This window comes from Arachis stenosperma, chromosome 1 (genome assembly GCF_014773155.1).
Source record: "Arachis stenosperma cultivar V10309 chromosome 1, arast.V10309.gnm1.PFL2, whole genome shotgun sequence".
NCBI lineage: Eukaryota > Viridiplantae > Streptophyta > Magnoliopsida > Fabales > Fabaceae > Arachis > Arachis stenosperma.
In genome coordinates, this window is record NC_080377.1 from 126,219,886 (window position 1) to 126,235,657 (window position 15,772).

At 33.7% G+C, this 15,772-nt stretch overlaps 2 protein-coding genes across 2 annotated transcripts; one reads left to right on the forward strand and one right to left on the reverse strand.

The window, feature by feature from the left end:
- Window positions 1-1,557: 1,557 nt before the first annotated feature.
- On the reverse strand, window positions 1,558-3,754 carry LOC130942383 (pentatricopeptide repeat-containing protein At5g48910-like). Its single transcript, XM_057871000.1, has one exon. The coding sequence runs from the start codon at window positions 3,593-3,595 to the stop codon at window positions 1,700-1,702; it is 1,896 nt and encodes a 631-aa protein (XP_057726983.1). The 5' UTR covers window positions 3,596-3,754; the 3' UTR covers window positions 1,558-1,699.
- A 9,424-nt stretch (window positions 3,755-13,178) lies between these two features.
- Window positions 13,179-13,992, forward strand: LOC130960538 (glucan endo-1,3-beta-glucosidase 4-like). The gene is made up of 3 exons (XM_057885984.1): window positions 13,179-13,260; window positions 13,375-13,620; window positions 13,739-13,992. Exons 1-3 carry the CDS (start codon window positions 13,194-13,196, stop codon window positions 13,771-13,773), a joined length of 348 nt encoding a protein of 115 aa, XP_057741967.1. The 5' UTR covers window positions 13,179-13,193; the 3' UTR covers window positions 13,774-13,992.
- The last annotated feature ends 1,780 nt before the right edge of the window (window positions 13,993-15,772 follow it).

A 15,772-nucleotide genomic window follows, 5' to 3' on the forward strand; every position in this document is an offset into this window, starting at 1 on the left:
TAGATAATATATAAACTAATATTAAATTTAAATTGTTTATATTAAAACTATTTTATAGAATATTTATTTAATAATTTATATATAATTTCATATAATTATTCACCTATATAAAAGTAATATAAATTAAAATATAGTTTATTAGTTTAAAAATTTGAATTAATTTATTTAAAAAAAATATAAGTCTTTTATATTAGAGTTGTACAAAACTACATCTTTATTTGTGCTTCTATTATTTAATGTAAATTAAAATATTATTTATTAGTTTAAAAATATGAATTTATTTAATTTAAAAAAAGACATTACCCTTTTATATTAGAGTTGCACAAAATTACATCTTCATTTGTTGCTTTTATTTGCTTTAGTTGGCATACTTTATCTTCTTATATGATGTTATTTGCCTTGCAAATAGTTAAAAAAAAAATTGAAAAATATTAATAAAAATCAGAAACACCAAAAATATAATATATTAATTTTATAATCATGATATATTTGAATATACCTAATAAGAAAATGTGTCAAATTTAAATTTATTTTAGTTTAGAAAAATAAATAAAAATAAAAATAAAAATACCAAAAATATAATATAAAATAATAAATTAAATTTATAATCTGGTATATTTCAATATATTTAATAAAAAAATGTGTCAAATTTAAATTTACTTGGAATAGTAAGATAGATATACTATTAACATGTTAAGTTGTAAAATTTTAATATTTATTATTTAATTTTTATAATAATAATTATTATAATATTTTTAATGTATATTTATTGTATTTAATTAATATTTTATATTTTAATAAATAATAATAAATAAGAGTTTTTTCTTTTATTTTTTAAAAATTTTTATTAAAAAATAATTAGTTAATTTTTAAGTTTCGCCAAATTATTATAATTGTTGATGTGATATTATTAGAAGAGAAATATATTACTTAAATTTATTGTATAAGAAGTTGGTGCTAATTATTATAGAAAATAGATGAGTGACTCGCCGACTAAAATAAAAATGAAACATTATATATAGGGCAACGTCACGAAAGTGGGACCAAAGAGTGTTTGGCAATTAAAAGAAGGCAGTGTTGCTAATATGCTAATGCCTAATGCTATGAACACTCAACACATCAGAGAGATTTGTAGTGATCTTATTCTTCCCAACTTATTAATAAATGAGACTAATAATTTTGTATTCGGAGGAGCCTTATCCCTCAAAAATAATAATGAGGTTTGTCTCACCCAGATTCTCAAATCTCAACTACCATCGGCATTGTTTAATGCTGCATTTGTCCAAGCATAGGGCCGGGGAAAAGAACAATAACATGATCTCAGCGTTAACCTTATGGTTCAAGCAACTATCCATAGGCAACAGAAAAAATATAAAATACAAGATTATGACATACAAATCCATTCATCTAAATCTCAATTGTTGTTACTAGCAGTAGATTTCCTCATTTCCAATAGCCTTATGTCTCAACTACAGAATTCTTTCAACTTTCAAGCTTCAACTAACTTCAAACTCGATTCAAGTTGTTGAAAGAAAAGTAGGAAAAAATTGGGGAAGAAATTTAAAAAATATGGACATTGCTATGTATGTTAGATATACTTCTCGCACCCTTAATTTCATTACTTTTCAATGTATATATACTCTATAATATGAATACTTTCTTACTATAGAAATTTGAATAGCAGAGCGGTACGGTGTTTCTACCAATAGTCCCTACAAGAGCATGAACCTCCATAAAAATGATGGAAACGATTTCTATCTCTTACAATTATTTTCCTTTGGTACACCTTGGAAATAAATTTAATACTCAAATGGCAATCCTCACAAACTCGCAGGTTCTTGAAGATCCGGATGGGACTCCCAGGAGGAGTGGTGAGTAGTCCATAAGCAATTGCTAACTTCTCACTATGAGTAGCTAATGCATTCTGTTTCTCTTGTTCATTAACATCTTGTACGGTTGAAGTTGTTAATGGCTCATATCCAGCACATTGAATTCTATCAAGTACTTCTTCCAACATTTCATATATCTCCAAGGATTTCGGATGAGATTTGTCTCCAGAAACAAATTCATAAACTGTATTATCAACTTCAACTGAGCTACTTCCTGGGACTCTCTGAATATTTGAACATTTCATACTCCTCCTCAACATCACAACCCTGTCCCATTTCTTTGCTTGGGAATATATGTTTGACAGGAGAAGATAATTTCCATCTACATGAGGCTCCAATTCAAGAAGATTTAACGTGGCTTCTTGCGCCAGGTCAACATTTTTATGAATTTTACAAGCTCCAAGAAAGGCCCTCCACACTTTGGCATCTGGTGCAAATGGCATAGTCCTGATAAGTTCCCTAGCCTCTTCAAGGAGCCCTGCCCGCCCTAAAATGTCGACCATGCATCCATAGTGCTCAATCTTTGGAGAAAATCCGTAAAGACAACTCATTGATTTGAAGCATACCCATCCCTTGTCAACCAATCCACTATGGCTGCATGCACTTAATAAACCTATAAAAGTAACATCATTTGGTTTGATTCCTTCAGTTATCATCTTGGAAAAACATGCTAGAGCCTGCTCCCCAAATCCATGATTTGCAAGTCCCATTATCATGACACTCCATGTAAAAACATCCTTATGGTCCAAGAGCTCAAACATCCTCAGTGCATTATCTATGTCCCCACACTTGGCATACATGTCCAAAAGACTAGTTCCCAGCTTCATGTCAATTCCAATTCCATTCCTTTCAATGTACTCATGAACCATCTTCCCCATTCCAAGGGCACCCAAGCTCGCACACGCGGATAAGACACTGAGCATGGTGACCCTATCAGGCACCACATTAGCTACTTGCATTTCATGAAATAGTTTCAATGCCTCATTAGATTGCTGTCTATGTTCAACATCAGTATGAGACAACTTGTGTGCCGTCCCAACATCGCCTAGCGAGGCATAACCATGGATCATTGTGTTCCAAGAAACCAAGTCCCTCTGAGGCATTCTGTTGAACAGTTGGTGTGCCATCTTAATTTCCCCAATTCTAACATACTCAACCAACAGCACATTATAGGAAACCAAGTCTGGCTCTTCCATGGAATCCAAAACCTTGCAAGCATAATCCAAATGACCACATTTTGCATACATTTCAATTAGCGCAGTTTGGACAAACAAATCAGGAGCAAAGCCAAGCTTGAGCACATGGGTATGTATCTTTGTGCCATTTTCCCAATCCAACAACCTCCCACATGCCTGAAAAACCAAGGAGAGGCTGAAGCTATCAACGGAAACATGTTCATCATGATGAAGGAGCATTTGGAAGTAAAGGGTAACAGAATGTTGAGGGTTTTGAGCATAGAGGTAAGCGCGGATCATGGTGTTCCAGATGAAGGTGTCGCGAAGGGGAAAAGAATCGAACAAAGCGCGAGCGTAGTGCAAATCAATGGGAGTAGGAAGCGAAACAAGTGTGCCTAAGAGCTTGGCTTGGAGGAAGCGATTATGAGAGGAACATGTTTTGATGTAAAAGGCGTGAACTTGAAGCAACTGCTTCTGGGTTTTGGTGTCCTTAAGAAGGGACGCGATTCTCTGCTCTATGCCCTTTCGCATTCTAATCGCATTCACATTCACATTCAAACAGCAACCATATGCCCAAATCACTTTAGTTAGGGCATTTTAATTTCATTTTTATTAATTGGGAGGGAACTGGGAACAACACCCGAAACCGATAGCCATTTTCATATTTAGGATCTAATGGGGTTCGCAGTTTCTGTGACTGTATACTTTGATTGAACAAGTATACATCTCTTGTGGATTATGAATCTACTGTTAATTGAAAACGGTAGCTATGTTAAATTACAAAATAAAAAAATATTAAAAATATTAAAATTTAAATTTTTAATGTATTTGTTTTATATTTATTAAATAAAAATATTTAAAATTTTTATTATTAGTAAATTTATCATGTATGTTATATGTGTCCTAAACTCAATTTTAAAACTGAGGAACACTTCAAAATATTTTTAAATTTTTAATGTATTTTAAATATAAGAGAATTTAAATGTTGTAATTATTTTTTATTTTAAAATTTTTTGTTTAGTTGAGATTGTTATATTAGTTGTATTTTAAAATATTTTCTTTAATAATGATAGTTAAATTACCTCTATTAGTAAAATATGTAGTTAATTTTATTATTATTAGTTTTAACTTTTTAAGTATTAGTTAATGCGTTTTTTGGGGGACTTTTAATTAATGTATACAAATGTATTTTGAGGTGAGATAGAGATAAGTGTGGTACCAGGACGGGGTAGTGGTATCCTATTTCATTCTACTTTATAATAACTCGTATAAAATTTGACTCACTCTTATTTATACGTAGTAAAAAATTAAACTATAATTTTCTCTGACAAGTATATGCTTTGTTTTTATCTGTCTTGATAATTATTAAAATTTAATAAATAAAATCTCACCAAAAAAAAAATTTAATAAATAAAATAAAATTTTAAAATTTATATAATTATTATTACATATAATATAAATTAAAAATAAAAATTTAAATATGAAATAATATTAATTATTTTATATATATTATATATTAAAATTATATATTTATATATAAATTGGACCGAGTAGGAATAGATTATCTAAATCCAACTTTATTCATAGGGATAAGAATAGAGTGGATACTCGCGGATAGTGTTACCATCTTTATATAGAAATAGGAAGAATTTTAAATTGCTATCTCTTTCGGAAAATTAAGATTCTACAATTTTTAACTGTTAAAATAAAAATTTTACTTCAAAATTCAAACCATTAAATTTGAATTAAATTTTTCATAATCGATTCATTTATTTAAAATTTTCAGAATTAAATAGCTATTTTAGTTACATAATCAACATATCCGTCGGTATGTATATGTGAGCTTTAATTTAAATTTATATTTTTTTTAATGACTATTTAAATTGATATTTATATACATATATAATACATGGAAAATAAGTTCCATAATGGTATTGGCACACAGTAATAAAAGGGAATTTGAACGCATTCAAACTAGTTCTGAGGAGTAAGAATGCTAGAGATTTGTTCTTAGCCATCTTATAAGCACATCTACCAACCAATAGGAGCATATTTTTATGTGAGCTTTACATGTGCATGGAAAACGAATTCCCTAAATGGTAGTTTAGTCTTCAAACATTATTGGTTTAAACCAAAAAGACAAAGTGCAAAGAAATGACACCACTTTTTCTGCGATGATTTGTCCATTCAAAAAGAAAGCCACACAACATGCATGTATCTTACAATAATAGTATAGTAAACTGATCACAGGAGTCAGAGCAGTAAACTGTTGCAAACACATTATTTGACTGTGCATGTAAGTAAGTACACATGGTTGAGTTCAGAGTTCAGTAGGTACATTTCAATCTAACTGTTTAGTAATGTCATGACTCATTTGGAATTTTGTTGATACGAAATATCACCATTCATATTTTAGTTTGAAGTAACTTATTTTCTGAAGCTGCTATGCATGTATGTCCATTCAAAGTTCAAACTCATCTCCACCCTCCAACTGCCTTTAATTTTTTCTTTATTGGACATACACCACAGCACTAACTACTTTTGTAGACAAATCCATCTGTAAAAAATAATGTAGCGCACTAACCTGTAGTAGTGCTAGTGCTTCATCAACTTTTATGCTTGTATTTTGTTATTTTTTGGTTTAGATTGGCATGTCCTTACGGCAAATTAAAATCTGCTTTTATTATTATCTAATTCAATGGCCAAAGGATGAAACTAAATATAATAGGATATATCTAATGCACGCCTTCCACATCTTTTGAGTCCAATATTATCAATCAATACTTGTGAATTATCTCAATCAGTCAAACTGTGTTTCAAACTTCAAAAAGATAGAGAAAAGTAATGGACAAGAAGGGGTGGGGGGGCTTCTGCTTCATAAAAGAAGCATCCAACTAAAGCATTATTGGTTAAGTGCTGCTTGCATATCTGCATGCCATGCAAATCCAAACACTTAGAGACAAAGAAGTTGCATAGAGAGAGAGAGAGAGAAGAATGTTGGTATGTTTGTCTTTGTCACACATAATTGTTTGATCTCAAAGCATGATGATAGTGCCAAAGATTATTCCTCCTTCTAACCCTTGTCCTTATGCACTTACACTGCCCCCAATTCATCAACTTCCCCTTCTCCCAACAAAAGGAAAAAGCTATAAGAGGCATATTGATTAGGAAGAATAAAAATAAAAATAAAAAATCTAAAAGGGAAAGGAAAGTGAAGTATTCCCAACAAACAAAATAAGCCATCCAAAAAGAGTCTCTCACACACACACACACCAAGCCCAAAGCTGAAGGAAAGTACTTTAGTACATGTTGGTAGAGCAGCACAGCACTGGACTTATTATTCCTCCAAACACAACCTTCCATGCACTAATTGCAACATTCCCTTTGGACTATTCTGGCAGCAATTTTCTGCTTTACCAATGTTTTTGCCTCTTTGTATCCCAAAAACAGGAGAGATAATATGTTTGTGGCATTTCCCCACACATAGCATAGCCATTAGGCACTATATGAAAATCGTTAGCTACCTAGATTGACAAATCAACATCTTCTTTTTGGACTTTGCACCTTATTTGCCGATTCTCCTTCCTTTACAATTTTATTGAGGGACTCAAATTTATTAAACCATGCTTCCATCACACTATATATAGACACGTAACTCACTTCATGCCTCCTTAGACTTCTGATATGATAATCATGCACTCCTCAATAGCTCTGCTGCAAGAAAGGTTTAGAGAACTGCAGAGGGTGAAAGAAATGAGAGAGGAAAGAGAGCTGCTCAAAATGATGCTCAACTCTGATCATCAACCTTCTAAGCAATATTTCACTTCCAATTCAATTAATCATCCCTCTACCATGATGACTTGTTATTATGAACCGAGTACGAGGCTGTTTTTCCAGCCTGAACTTATTGCCATCCCTTCCTGCAGGTCACCATCATCGCCTTCTCCGCCGCCGCCTCTGCCGCCACCCCGTGTTTCTCTTTCTCTATGGCCAACATCATCGCAGGACGACAAGAAGAAGAAGACAAATGCAGGAGTACCCTTGATGATGACAGATTGTGCAAGTAAACACTGCCTCCATGCTTGTTCATGTGAAGATTGGGATTCTAACTCTGCTGATTCTGATGGTGTTGATACTACTCTCCGTCTTTAGTATACACTGTACTATACTTGCATTGTATAACTATTAATGTAGTTTTTATGATATATATAACAACGAATCTGTGATGATGACTATATATAACTGCCCTGTTTCATTTTCTCGGATTTCGTCTTTATTGTATTAGGCTATTAGCATGAGGTCGTTAATTCGAACTAGGGATGGAATAATGTATGTGTATATGTTCTTCAATCAATGTAAGCAATTAGGCCTAAATGCGATGTTATTGTTGGAAAGTACCAAAGTGGCAATCTTTGATCATGGGCATGGCGCGTATGGGAAATATCAAACATGTATCAAGAAAATGACATATGAGTAGATGAACATATATTATAAATATAATATATACATGCAGGAATAGATCCCTTTGGACGAGTAAATGATTGCCATGCAACAACGGTTTACCAAAATAATAGAACAGGTAATGAAGATGAATTCAAAGCTCAATGAATCTAAATTGTCTTTTTCTTTATGTTTTTGTGTGACAGAATACACAAAAACTCCAAACAGTACCTCATTTCTTTCTTACAACATTATTACTTCTTGCATACTGAGATGAGGTACTGTTTTTAGTGAGGGTCCAGTCAATTGATCCAATCTACGATACACTCATTACGCCTAGATTTAAGAACTAGGGGGAAAAAGAAAAGAAAAGAAAAAAAGGTGAAAAAGTAAAATTCAAAACCAAAAAGAGCAATGGCTCTCAAAAATAGGTACTAAATGGCTAAGGAAAGAAATCTGAAATGGTTTGTTATGCTTTTGAAATTTTCACTTTATATATTGTGCCCCCAATAGGATAAGCCTTTAGAACTTAATCTTGTATGATAAGGACTATTTGTTCTTTATTTCTTGTACAAAATTAAAAGTTGAATCACTTCTTTATTTGAAGCTCCTGTAGGGATTCTGACTTCTGCTTTGATCTATAGTCTTACATATATATAGCTTGCTTGGGAAGTTGGTAATCTAGATTTCTCATTACAAAAGAAGAATATATATATATGTGTGTACAATATAATGGACCAACTGCTAAAGAGGTCATCTTAATTTACAAATTCTGGCATATGCAATTATGCACTCTTGTGAGACAAGAAACTGATAGATAATTAAGAAAGTTGTTATTAGACAAATATTTGGGATTTCCATATCTAACAGTTGGGTATAAGAAAAGGAAAGAACTTATATCATGGTGATACAGAAAAAAAGTTATTGTAACTGTTAATTATTTGCTTTTGGACTGCATTAAGTTTCTTTTTATTATTGTTTCAGTTTGTTGTTTTAGTCAATTAGTGGTTCCTGCACTTTAGGAGAAAAGTAGTTTTTGTTATTCCACTTCCTTATCTAGTGGGTATGTGGCAGTTTCTGTTCATCCCACTTCCTAGTTTAGTGGTGATGTGGTAGTGTCATGGATTAAAATCCTATAAATGTACTGCTTCAGTAAAGTAAAAATGTGTGATTCTCATTCCTTTCACCTACGTATTTTTCTTATATCTCTGTCCTAAATATTTCTGTTTATACCATAAACCAACAAATTGGTATCACAGCATTCTTCTTACAGGGCCTGTGAAAATGGAAGGTGAAGCAAGTCTCTCACAAATTGCTCCGCCCACCTTTGATGGAGAAAACTATGACCTTTGGGCAGTTAAAATGGAGTCTTATTTGGAGGCATTGGACCTTTGGGAAGCCGTGGAAGAGGATTACGAAATTCCTCCGCTGCCAAACAATCCTACCATGGCTCAAATAAAATTGCACAAGGAGAAAAAAACAAGGAAGGCAAAGGCAAGATCATGTCTCTTTACTGGTGTTTCATCAATAATCTTCACCAGAATCATGACTCTCAAAACACCAAAAGCAATTTGGGACTATTTAAAGGAAGAATACGCAGGGGATGAGAGGATTCGAGGCATGCAAGTGCTCAACTTGATGAGGGAATTCGAGATGCAGAGAATGAAAGATTCTGAGACAATCAAAGAATACTCTGACAGGTTGCTTTCTATTGCAAACAAAGTTAGATTACTCGGCACCGAATTCACTGATTCTAGAATTGTGGAAAAAATTCTAGTTACAGTGCCAGAGAGATATGAAGCATCAATAACTACTTTGGAGAATACGAAGGATCTGTCCAAAATCACCTTAGCAGGAGTGTTACATGCCTTGCAGGCCCAAGAGCAGCGAAGGCTTATGAGACAAGATCACGTGGTTGAAGGTGCTTTACCAGCCAAGCATCATGAAGTTGGAAGTAGTCAAAGCAGCCAAAGCAAAGACAAAGGTAAAAAGAAAAATTACCCACCTTGTGAGCATTGTGGCAAAATGGGTCACCCACCCTTCAGATGTTGGAGAAGACCAGACGCAAAGTGCAACAAGTGCAATCAGCTTGGACATGAAGCTGTAATTTGCAAAAGCAAATTTCAACAACATGAAGCTAATGCCAATGTTGTAGAGCAAAATGAAGAAGATCAAATCTTTGTGGCAACATGCTTCTCAGCAAGGAGTAGTTCTGAATGCTGGCTGATTGATAATGGTTGTACAAACCACATGACATATGATAAAACTCTTTTCAAGGATTTGAAGCCTGCTAAATTCTCAAAAGTCAGAATTGGGAATGGTGACTATATTTCTGCAAAAGAAAAAGGAACAATTGTAATTTCAACTAGCTCAGGTATGAAAACCATTTCAGATGTTCTGTATGTGCCTGACATTGACCAAAATCTGCTTAGTGTGGGTCAATTGTTAGAAAAGGGACTTAAAGTTTTTTTCGAAAATCTACATTGTCTTATCTTTGACACTACCGGTCGGGAGATTTTAAGGGTTAAAATGAGAGGAAAAAGCTTCTCATTTGATCCAATTGTGGAGGAGCAGACAGCTTACATCACCCAAGTCAGTCCCACTGAACTCTGGCATAAGCGACTTGGTCACTGTCATATTCAAAGGATGCTGAACATGAAGAGGAAAGATATGATTGAAGGTCTACCAATACTCTCTGATCATTTGCCAAATTGTAATGCCTGTCAATTTGGTAAACAAAACAGAGTGTCATTTCCCAAAACAGTTTGGAGAGCCTCTCAAAAGCTGCAACTCATCCACACTGATGTGGCAGGACCTCAAAGAACTCCATCGTTACAAGGTAGTCTATACTTTATTCTTTTCATAGACGATTTTACAAGAATGTGTTGGATTTTTTTCTTGAAATTCAAGCATGAAGTGGCTGGAGTCTTTGTAAAGTTCAAGAATATGGTGGAAACTCAAAGTGGGTGCAAGATACAATTTCTAAGATCAGATAATGGGAAGGAGTACACCTCAACACAATTTGATCAATTTTGTGAAGAAGCTGGTATTGTACATCAACTCACAACCCCATACACTTCAGAGCAAAATGGAGTTAGTGAAAGGAGAAATAGATCAGTAATGGAGATGGCCAGATGCATGCTGCATGAGAAGGAATTGCCTAAAGAATTTTGGGCTGAAGCGGCCAACACAGCCGTTTTTCTTCAAAATCGACTTCCATCCAAGGCTTTGAAAGACAAAACTCCTTTTGAGGCTTGGTATGGATATAAGCCTTCACTAACCTTTCTTAAAGTGTTTGGTTGTGTTTGTTTTGCACATGTTCCACAGGTTAAGCGCGACAAGCTTGACAAGAAAGCAATTCCGGGTATTTTTGTGGGTTATAGTTCTGTTTCAAAAGCCTACAAAGTGTATCATCCTCAATCTGGAAAGTTGACTGTGTCTAGGGATGTGCATTTCAATGAAGATCAACAATGGGATTGGAAGAACCCACGAAAAACAATTGGACCTTGTAACAATATTGAAGATGATTATGGCGGAAACCAAACAACAGAGTTGTGTCAAAATGAATTAGAAGATGATCATCCCATCAGAGGCACAAGACTGCTGTCAGACATTTATCAAAGATGCAATGTAGCAGTATGCGAACCTAGTTGCTGTGAAGAAGCACTCAAGGATCCAAAATGGAAAAGGCAATGGAGGATGAGATTTCAATGATTCAAAAAAACAACACATGGGAAAAGGTTGACAAGCCTCAAGACAGAAAAGTTATTGGAGTTAAATGGGTGTTCAGAACAAAGCTTAATGCGGATTGCTCTATCAATAAATACAAGGCCAGACTTGTAGTAAAAGGGTATGCACAAATTTTTGGTGTTGATTATTCTGACACGTTTGCACCAGTGTCCAGATTAGATACAATTAGATTGGTGTTAGCAGTTGCTGCTCAACAAGGCTGGAAAGTATTCCATTTAGATGTCAAATCAGCTTTTTTAAATGGAGTTTTACAAGAAGAGATATATGTGGAGCAGCCAGAGGTATTTGTTATGCATGGAGAAGAAGATAAAGTCTATCTACTAAAAAAAGCCCTTTATGGATTAAAACAAGCACCAAGAGCTTGGTACAGGAGGATAAATGAACACCTATTGAGCATAGGCTTTGTAAAAAGCTTGTCTGAGGCCACTCTTTATGTAAAACATAAGGGAAAAAATTTTCTCATAGTTTCCCTCTATGTTGATAATCTTTTAGTAACTGGAGATGATACAAGTTTGGTTGAAGAATTCAAGCAAGAAATGATGCAAGTTTTTGAAATGACTGATCTTGGTCTTATGTCTTATTTTCTTGGAATTGAGATCAAACAAAATAAGGATGATGTGTTCATATGTCAAAAAAAATATGCTAAGGAAATCTTAAAAAAATTCCAGATGGAGGAGTGCAAAGCGGTTAGCACACCAATGAACCAAAAGGAGAAGCTGAGCAAAGAAGATGGTGCTGATAAAGTTGATGAAGGCTATTACAGGAGCTTGATTGGATGTTTAATGTATCTCACTGCAACAAGGCCGGACATTTTGTTTGCTGTAAGTCTTCTCTCTCGATTTATGCATTGTGCTAGTGAAATGCATTTAAAGGCAGCAAGAAGGGTATTGAGATATATTAAAGGTACTGTTGATTATGGTGTGAAGTTTGAGAGCTGTCAAAATTTCAAGTTGTGTGGATTCTCTGATAGTGACTGGGCTGGATCCATTGATGACATGAAGAGCACTTCCGGATATTGTTTCAGTTTAGGCTCAGGAGTTTTTTCATGGTGCACAAAGAAGCAGGAGACAGTAGCACAATCCACTGCAGAATCTGAATTCATAGCAGCAACAGCAGCTGTAAATCAAGTTTTGTGGCTGAAAAAGATCTTATGTGATTTACATCTCCAACAGAATCACAAGACAGAAGTGTTTATCGACAACCAGGCAGCAATTGCGATTTCAAAGGATCCAGTGTGTCATGGCAAGACTAAACATTTTAACATCAAGCTCTACTTCTTAAGAGAGATGCAGCAAAATGGAGAAATAACTTTGGTTTATTGCAGGTCAGAAGATCAATTGGCAGATTTATTTACAAAGCCACTTCCTGTCAGCAAGTTTGAGCTATTGAGGCAGAAAATTGGAGTTTGCAGATCCTAAAGCAAGGAGGAGTGTTAATTATTTGCTTTTGGACTGCATTAAGTTTCTTTTTATTATTGTTTCAGTTTGTTGTTTTAGTCAATTAGTGGTTCCTGCACTTTAGGAGAAAAGTAGTTTTTGTTATTCCACTTCCTTATCTAGTGGGTATGTGGCAGTTTCTGTTCATCCCACTTCCTAGTTTAGTGGTGATGTGGTAGTGTCATGGATTAAAATCCTATAAATGTACTGCTTCAGTAAAGTAAAAATGTGTGATTTTCATTCCTTTTACCTACGTATTTTTCTTATATCTCTGTCCTAAATATTTCTGTTTATACCATAAACCAACAGTAACACCAAAGCAACGAAAGTAGGACCATATCTTGGTGTCTCAACCTTTGGGAAAAGAAAGTGTCTATTATGTCCTTGTAGCTTTATCCTATTCAAAGAGAAATTTTATACATAGAGCTTCACTTATAAGAATATTTCTCGCTATGTTATTGTATGAATCATAGTTCCAGGTTATTATATCACGCCCAAGAAATATGAGTTGTCCAATTCACAAACTTTTGATATCTCTGCTCCTTTTGAACCTATGTTTTCAAGCATCTGGTAATGGAATCAGCATTATTATCTCTGTTTGTTTTACACTTATAATTTATCAAAGACTCATGTAAATGTACTTAGTAATTTTTCATCTAATTCTGAGTGTTGGAAAATACTTAGGACAATATATGGAGTGGTGCATAGCTGATGAGCAGACCCCAGATGAAGATCTTGAGAGGGCCATGGAATGGGCTTGTGGAAATGGAGCAGATTGCAGCAAGATACAATTGAACCATCCCTGTTATCTACCAAACACTCTGAAGGACCATGCCTCTTATTCCTTCAATAGTTACTATCAGAGGTTCAAGAACAAAGGAGGCTCTTGCTATTTCAATTCTGCTGCAATCACCACTGACCTTGACCCAAGTAATTATCAACATTTCTAAAGAATAACTTATAACAAGACAGTATCAATTGATATTGTTTAGTCTAATTTGTGATATTGCAATTGAAAAATATATCTGATGTTTTGGTTCAATGACAGGTCATGGCTCGTGCAAATTTGAGTTTATCCCATGAGTGGAACTTGAAACAACATATTCTCTTATTTTGAGGTTAAGCTTTGGAAGGAGTAACCAAGTCAGTGCTGCTTTTGTCTCTGTCTGCGCCTCTCAAATTCATGTTGCTCCCTCTGTTGCACAACAACTAATACTTTCAAACCGTATGTGAAGGAAGAAGACCAATGCTATTTGTAATTATATATATATATATCAGTGAAAATTTACAGTTTTTTTAATTCAAATAAATAGATAAAATTCAATAATTCCAGACACGTGAATTTGGAGAAAGTTTGGTATCTACACATGTAACATGCACTATTTCGTATGAGGATGCTGCGTTACACAATTAACCATCATTTTGCTTAAAAATCATGCGAAATAAAATCTTCGAAACGGTGCTCATTTCGCATAAGTTAATAAGGTTAGTGTGAGCATTTATTAATTTTTGAAAAAAATGAAACATGGCAAAATATGGCAAGGATTTGCAAAGTAGAATCCACTTTTGTTGCATGGAACAAGTCTGATACGGAATGCCCATAGGCCATAGTTAGATGGAATGCAATATGTTTTAATACTGAACAGAATAATAAATGGTGTTCCGATAAGTAGATTAATTGTGAATGGAAGTTGATTTAGTTGGCTTATATTATAGTTGGCCCTTAAACTTTTTCATTGTGAATTGGTAGGTACGCAATATATAACCTAATTGGTGAAATCATGTAACTATGGTCATTGTCACATAAAGTTATGATACCCAAGAAAGAAATCTTCTCAAGTAAAGCACATCAACTTGATCACACACTCAAGGAGTTCTAGGATCAGAAAATTTCTCTTGGAGAAAAATGGGAGAAAGAGGAAAAATTGTTGTATTAATGAAGTTGAAGAATTATGACTTTATATTTTGAATGGTATTTATAAATTTGATTAATTAATTTTATTAATATTATTATTAATATTAATAAACGATTATTAACTATTCATATATTGTCAAATTATAATAAAAGTACATAGTATTATTTGGCTAAAGGATACATTATAAAGTTTTGTCATCTTCTGAATCATAATTACCCAACACATTTCAGCTTTTAAATTGAAGCTGGTACATAATAATCAGCCAAGAATGGAACAATATAATTAATTATAATTAGTTTTATTAATTTATAATTTAATTTATTTCTTAAATTATTGTTGACCACGTTCAAAATATGAGGGAAGATACGCTAGTGATAGGAGAGAATCACGGAACAGATGTTTTGATCATTCATTAGTTGGTTCCATATAATTAAGTATGTTTTATTCATAGAAATCATATCGAAAACCATCTAATTTACAAGAAAAAGAAACATCCGTGTACCTATCAGTAGCAACATCCGGTTAAAGTCACCGGAGTCTCTGGTTTACCAATTGGCTGATTCTTGGCTTATATAGAGTTGGTTCCCTAGCATTGTTGTATTCCAAAATATCCTACATCTTATTGTATACAATAGTCAACCTGTCATGCTCTATGCTAATTCAAGTTCCTGTGTTTATTATTCCTCACTTCTTTCTATCTTTTGAGACGAGGTTTGTTACACATACTATATACTGCTTCTGATGACTTCTTCTAAGATATTCTTATACCTATTAAAAAGGGTCTTAAAGAATGCTTAGAGAAGTACAGTTCATATGTAGCGATTTACTTCAAGCTTCTGTTAAAAATTTAAAATTTTGGATGATCAAATATATGACTATGCTTACTGCTTACATGCATATTGTTGCAGCAAAATATTATCCCAATATTTGCCACAACTAGTTCAAATAGAATCCTGATTCAATTTATTACGAGCCCGATTTCTCACCTCCATACCGTGGGTATGAGCCTGATTTGTGTATATATGGAATTATTAAATTTTATTTATTTGAAAAAATCAAATTTTTATGTAGCTTACTAGCCTCGTCATCTAAAATTTTGTAGATTTTCACGACTGAGTGAAAGGGAAAAGCCTACTGTTATCTGTGCACCAACATTTTTGTGTGTG

Excerpts from the sequence above, each read along its gene's own strand:
- LOC130942383 (XM_057871000.1), bottom strand. The coding sequence starts at position 3,595 with ATGCGAAAGGGCATAGAGCAGAGAATCGCGTCCCTTCTTAAGGACACC.
- LOC130960538 (XM_057885984.1), top strand. The coding sequence starts at position 13,194 with ATGAGTTGTCCAATTCACAAACTTTTGATATCTCTGCTCCTTTTGAAC. Across the intron at positions 13,261-13,374 it reads CCTATGTTTTCAAGCATCTG|GACAATATATGGAGTGGTGC; the intron begins GTAATGGAATCA and ends GAAAATACTTAG. Across the intron at positions 13,621-13,738 it reads CACCACTGACCTTGACCCAA|GTCATGGCTCGTGCAAATTT; the intron begins GTAATTATCAAC and ends GTTCAATGACAG.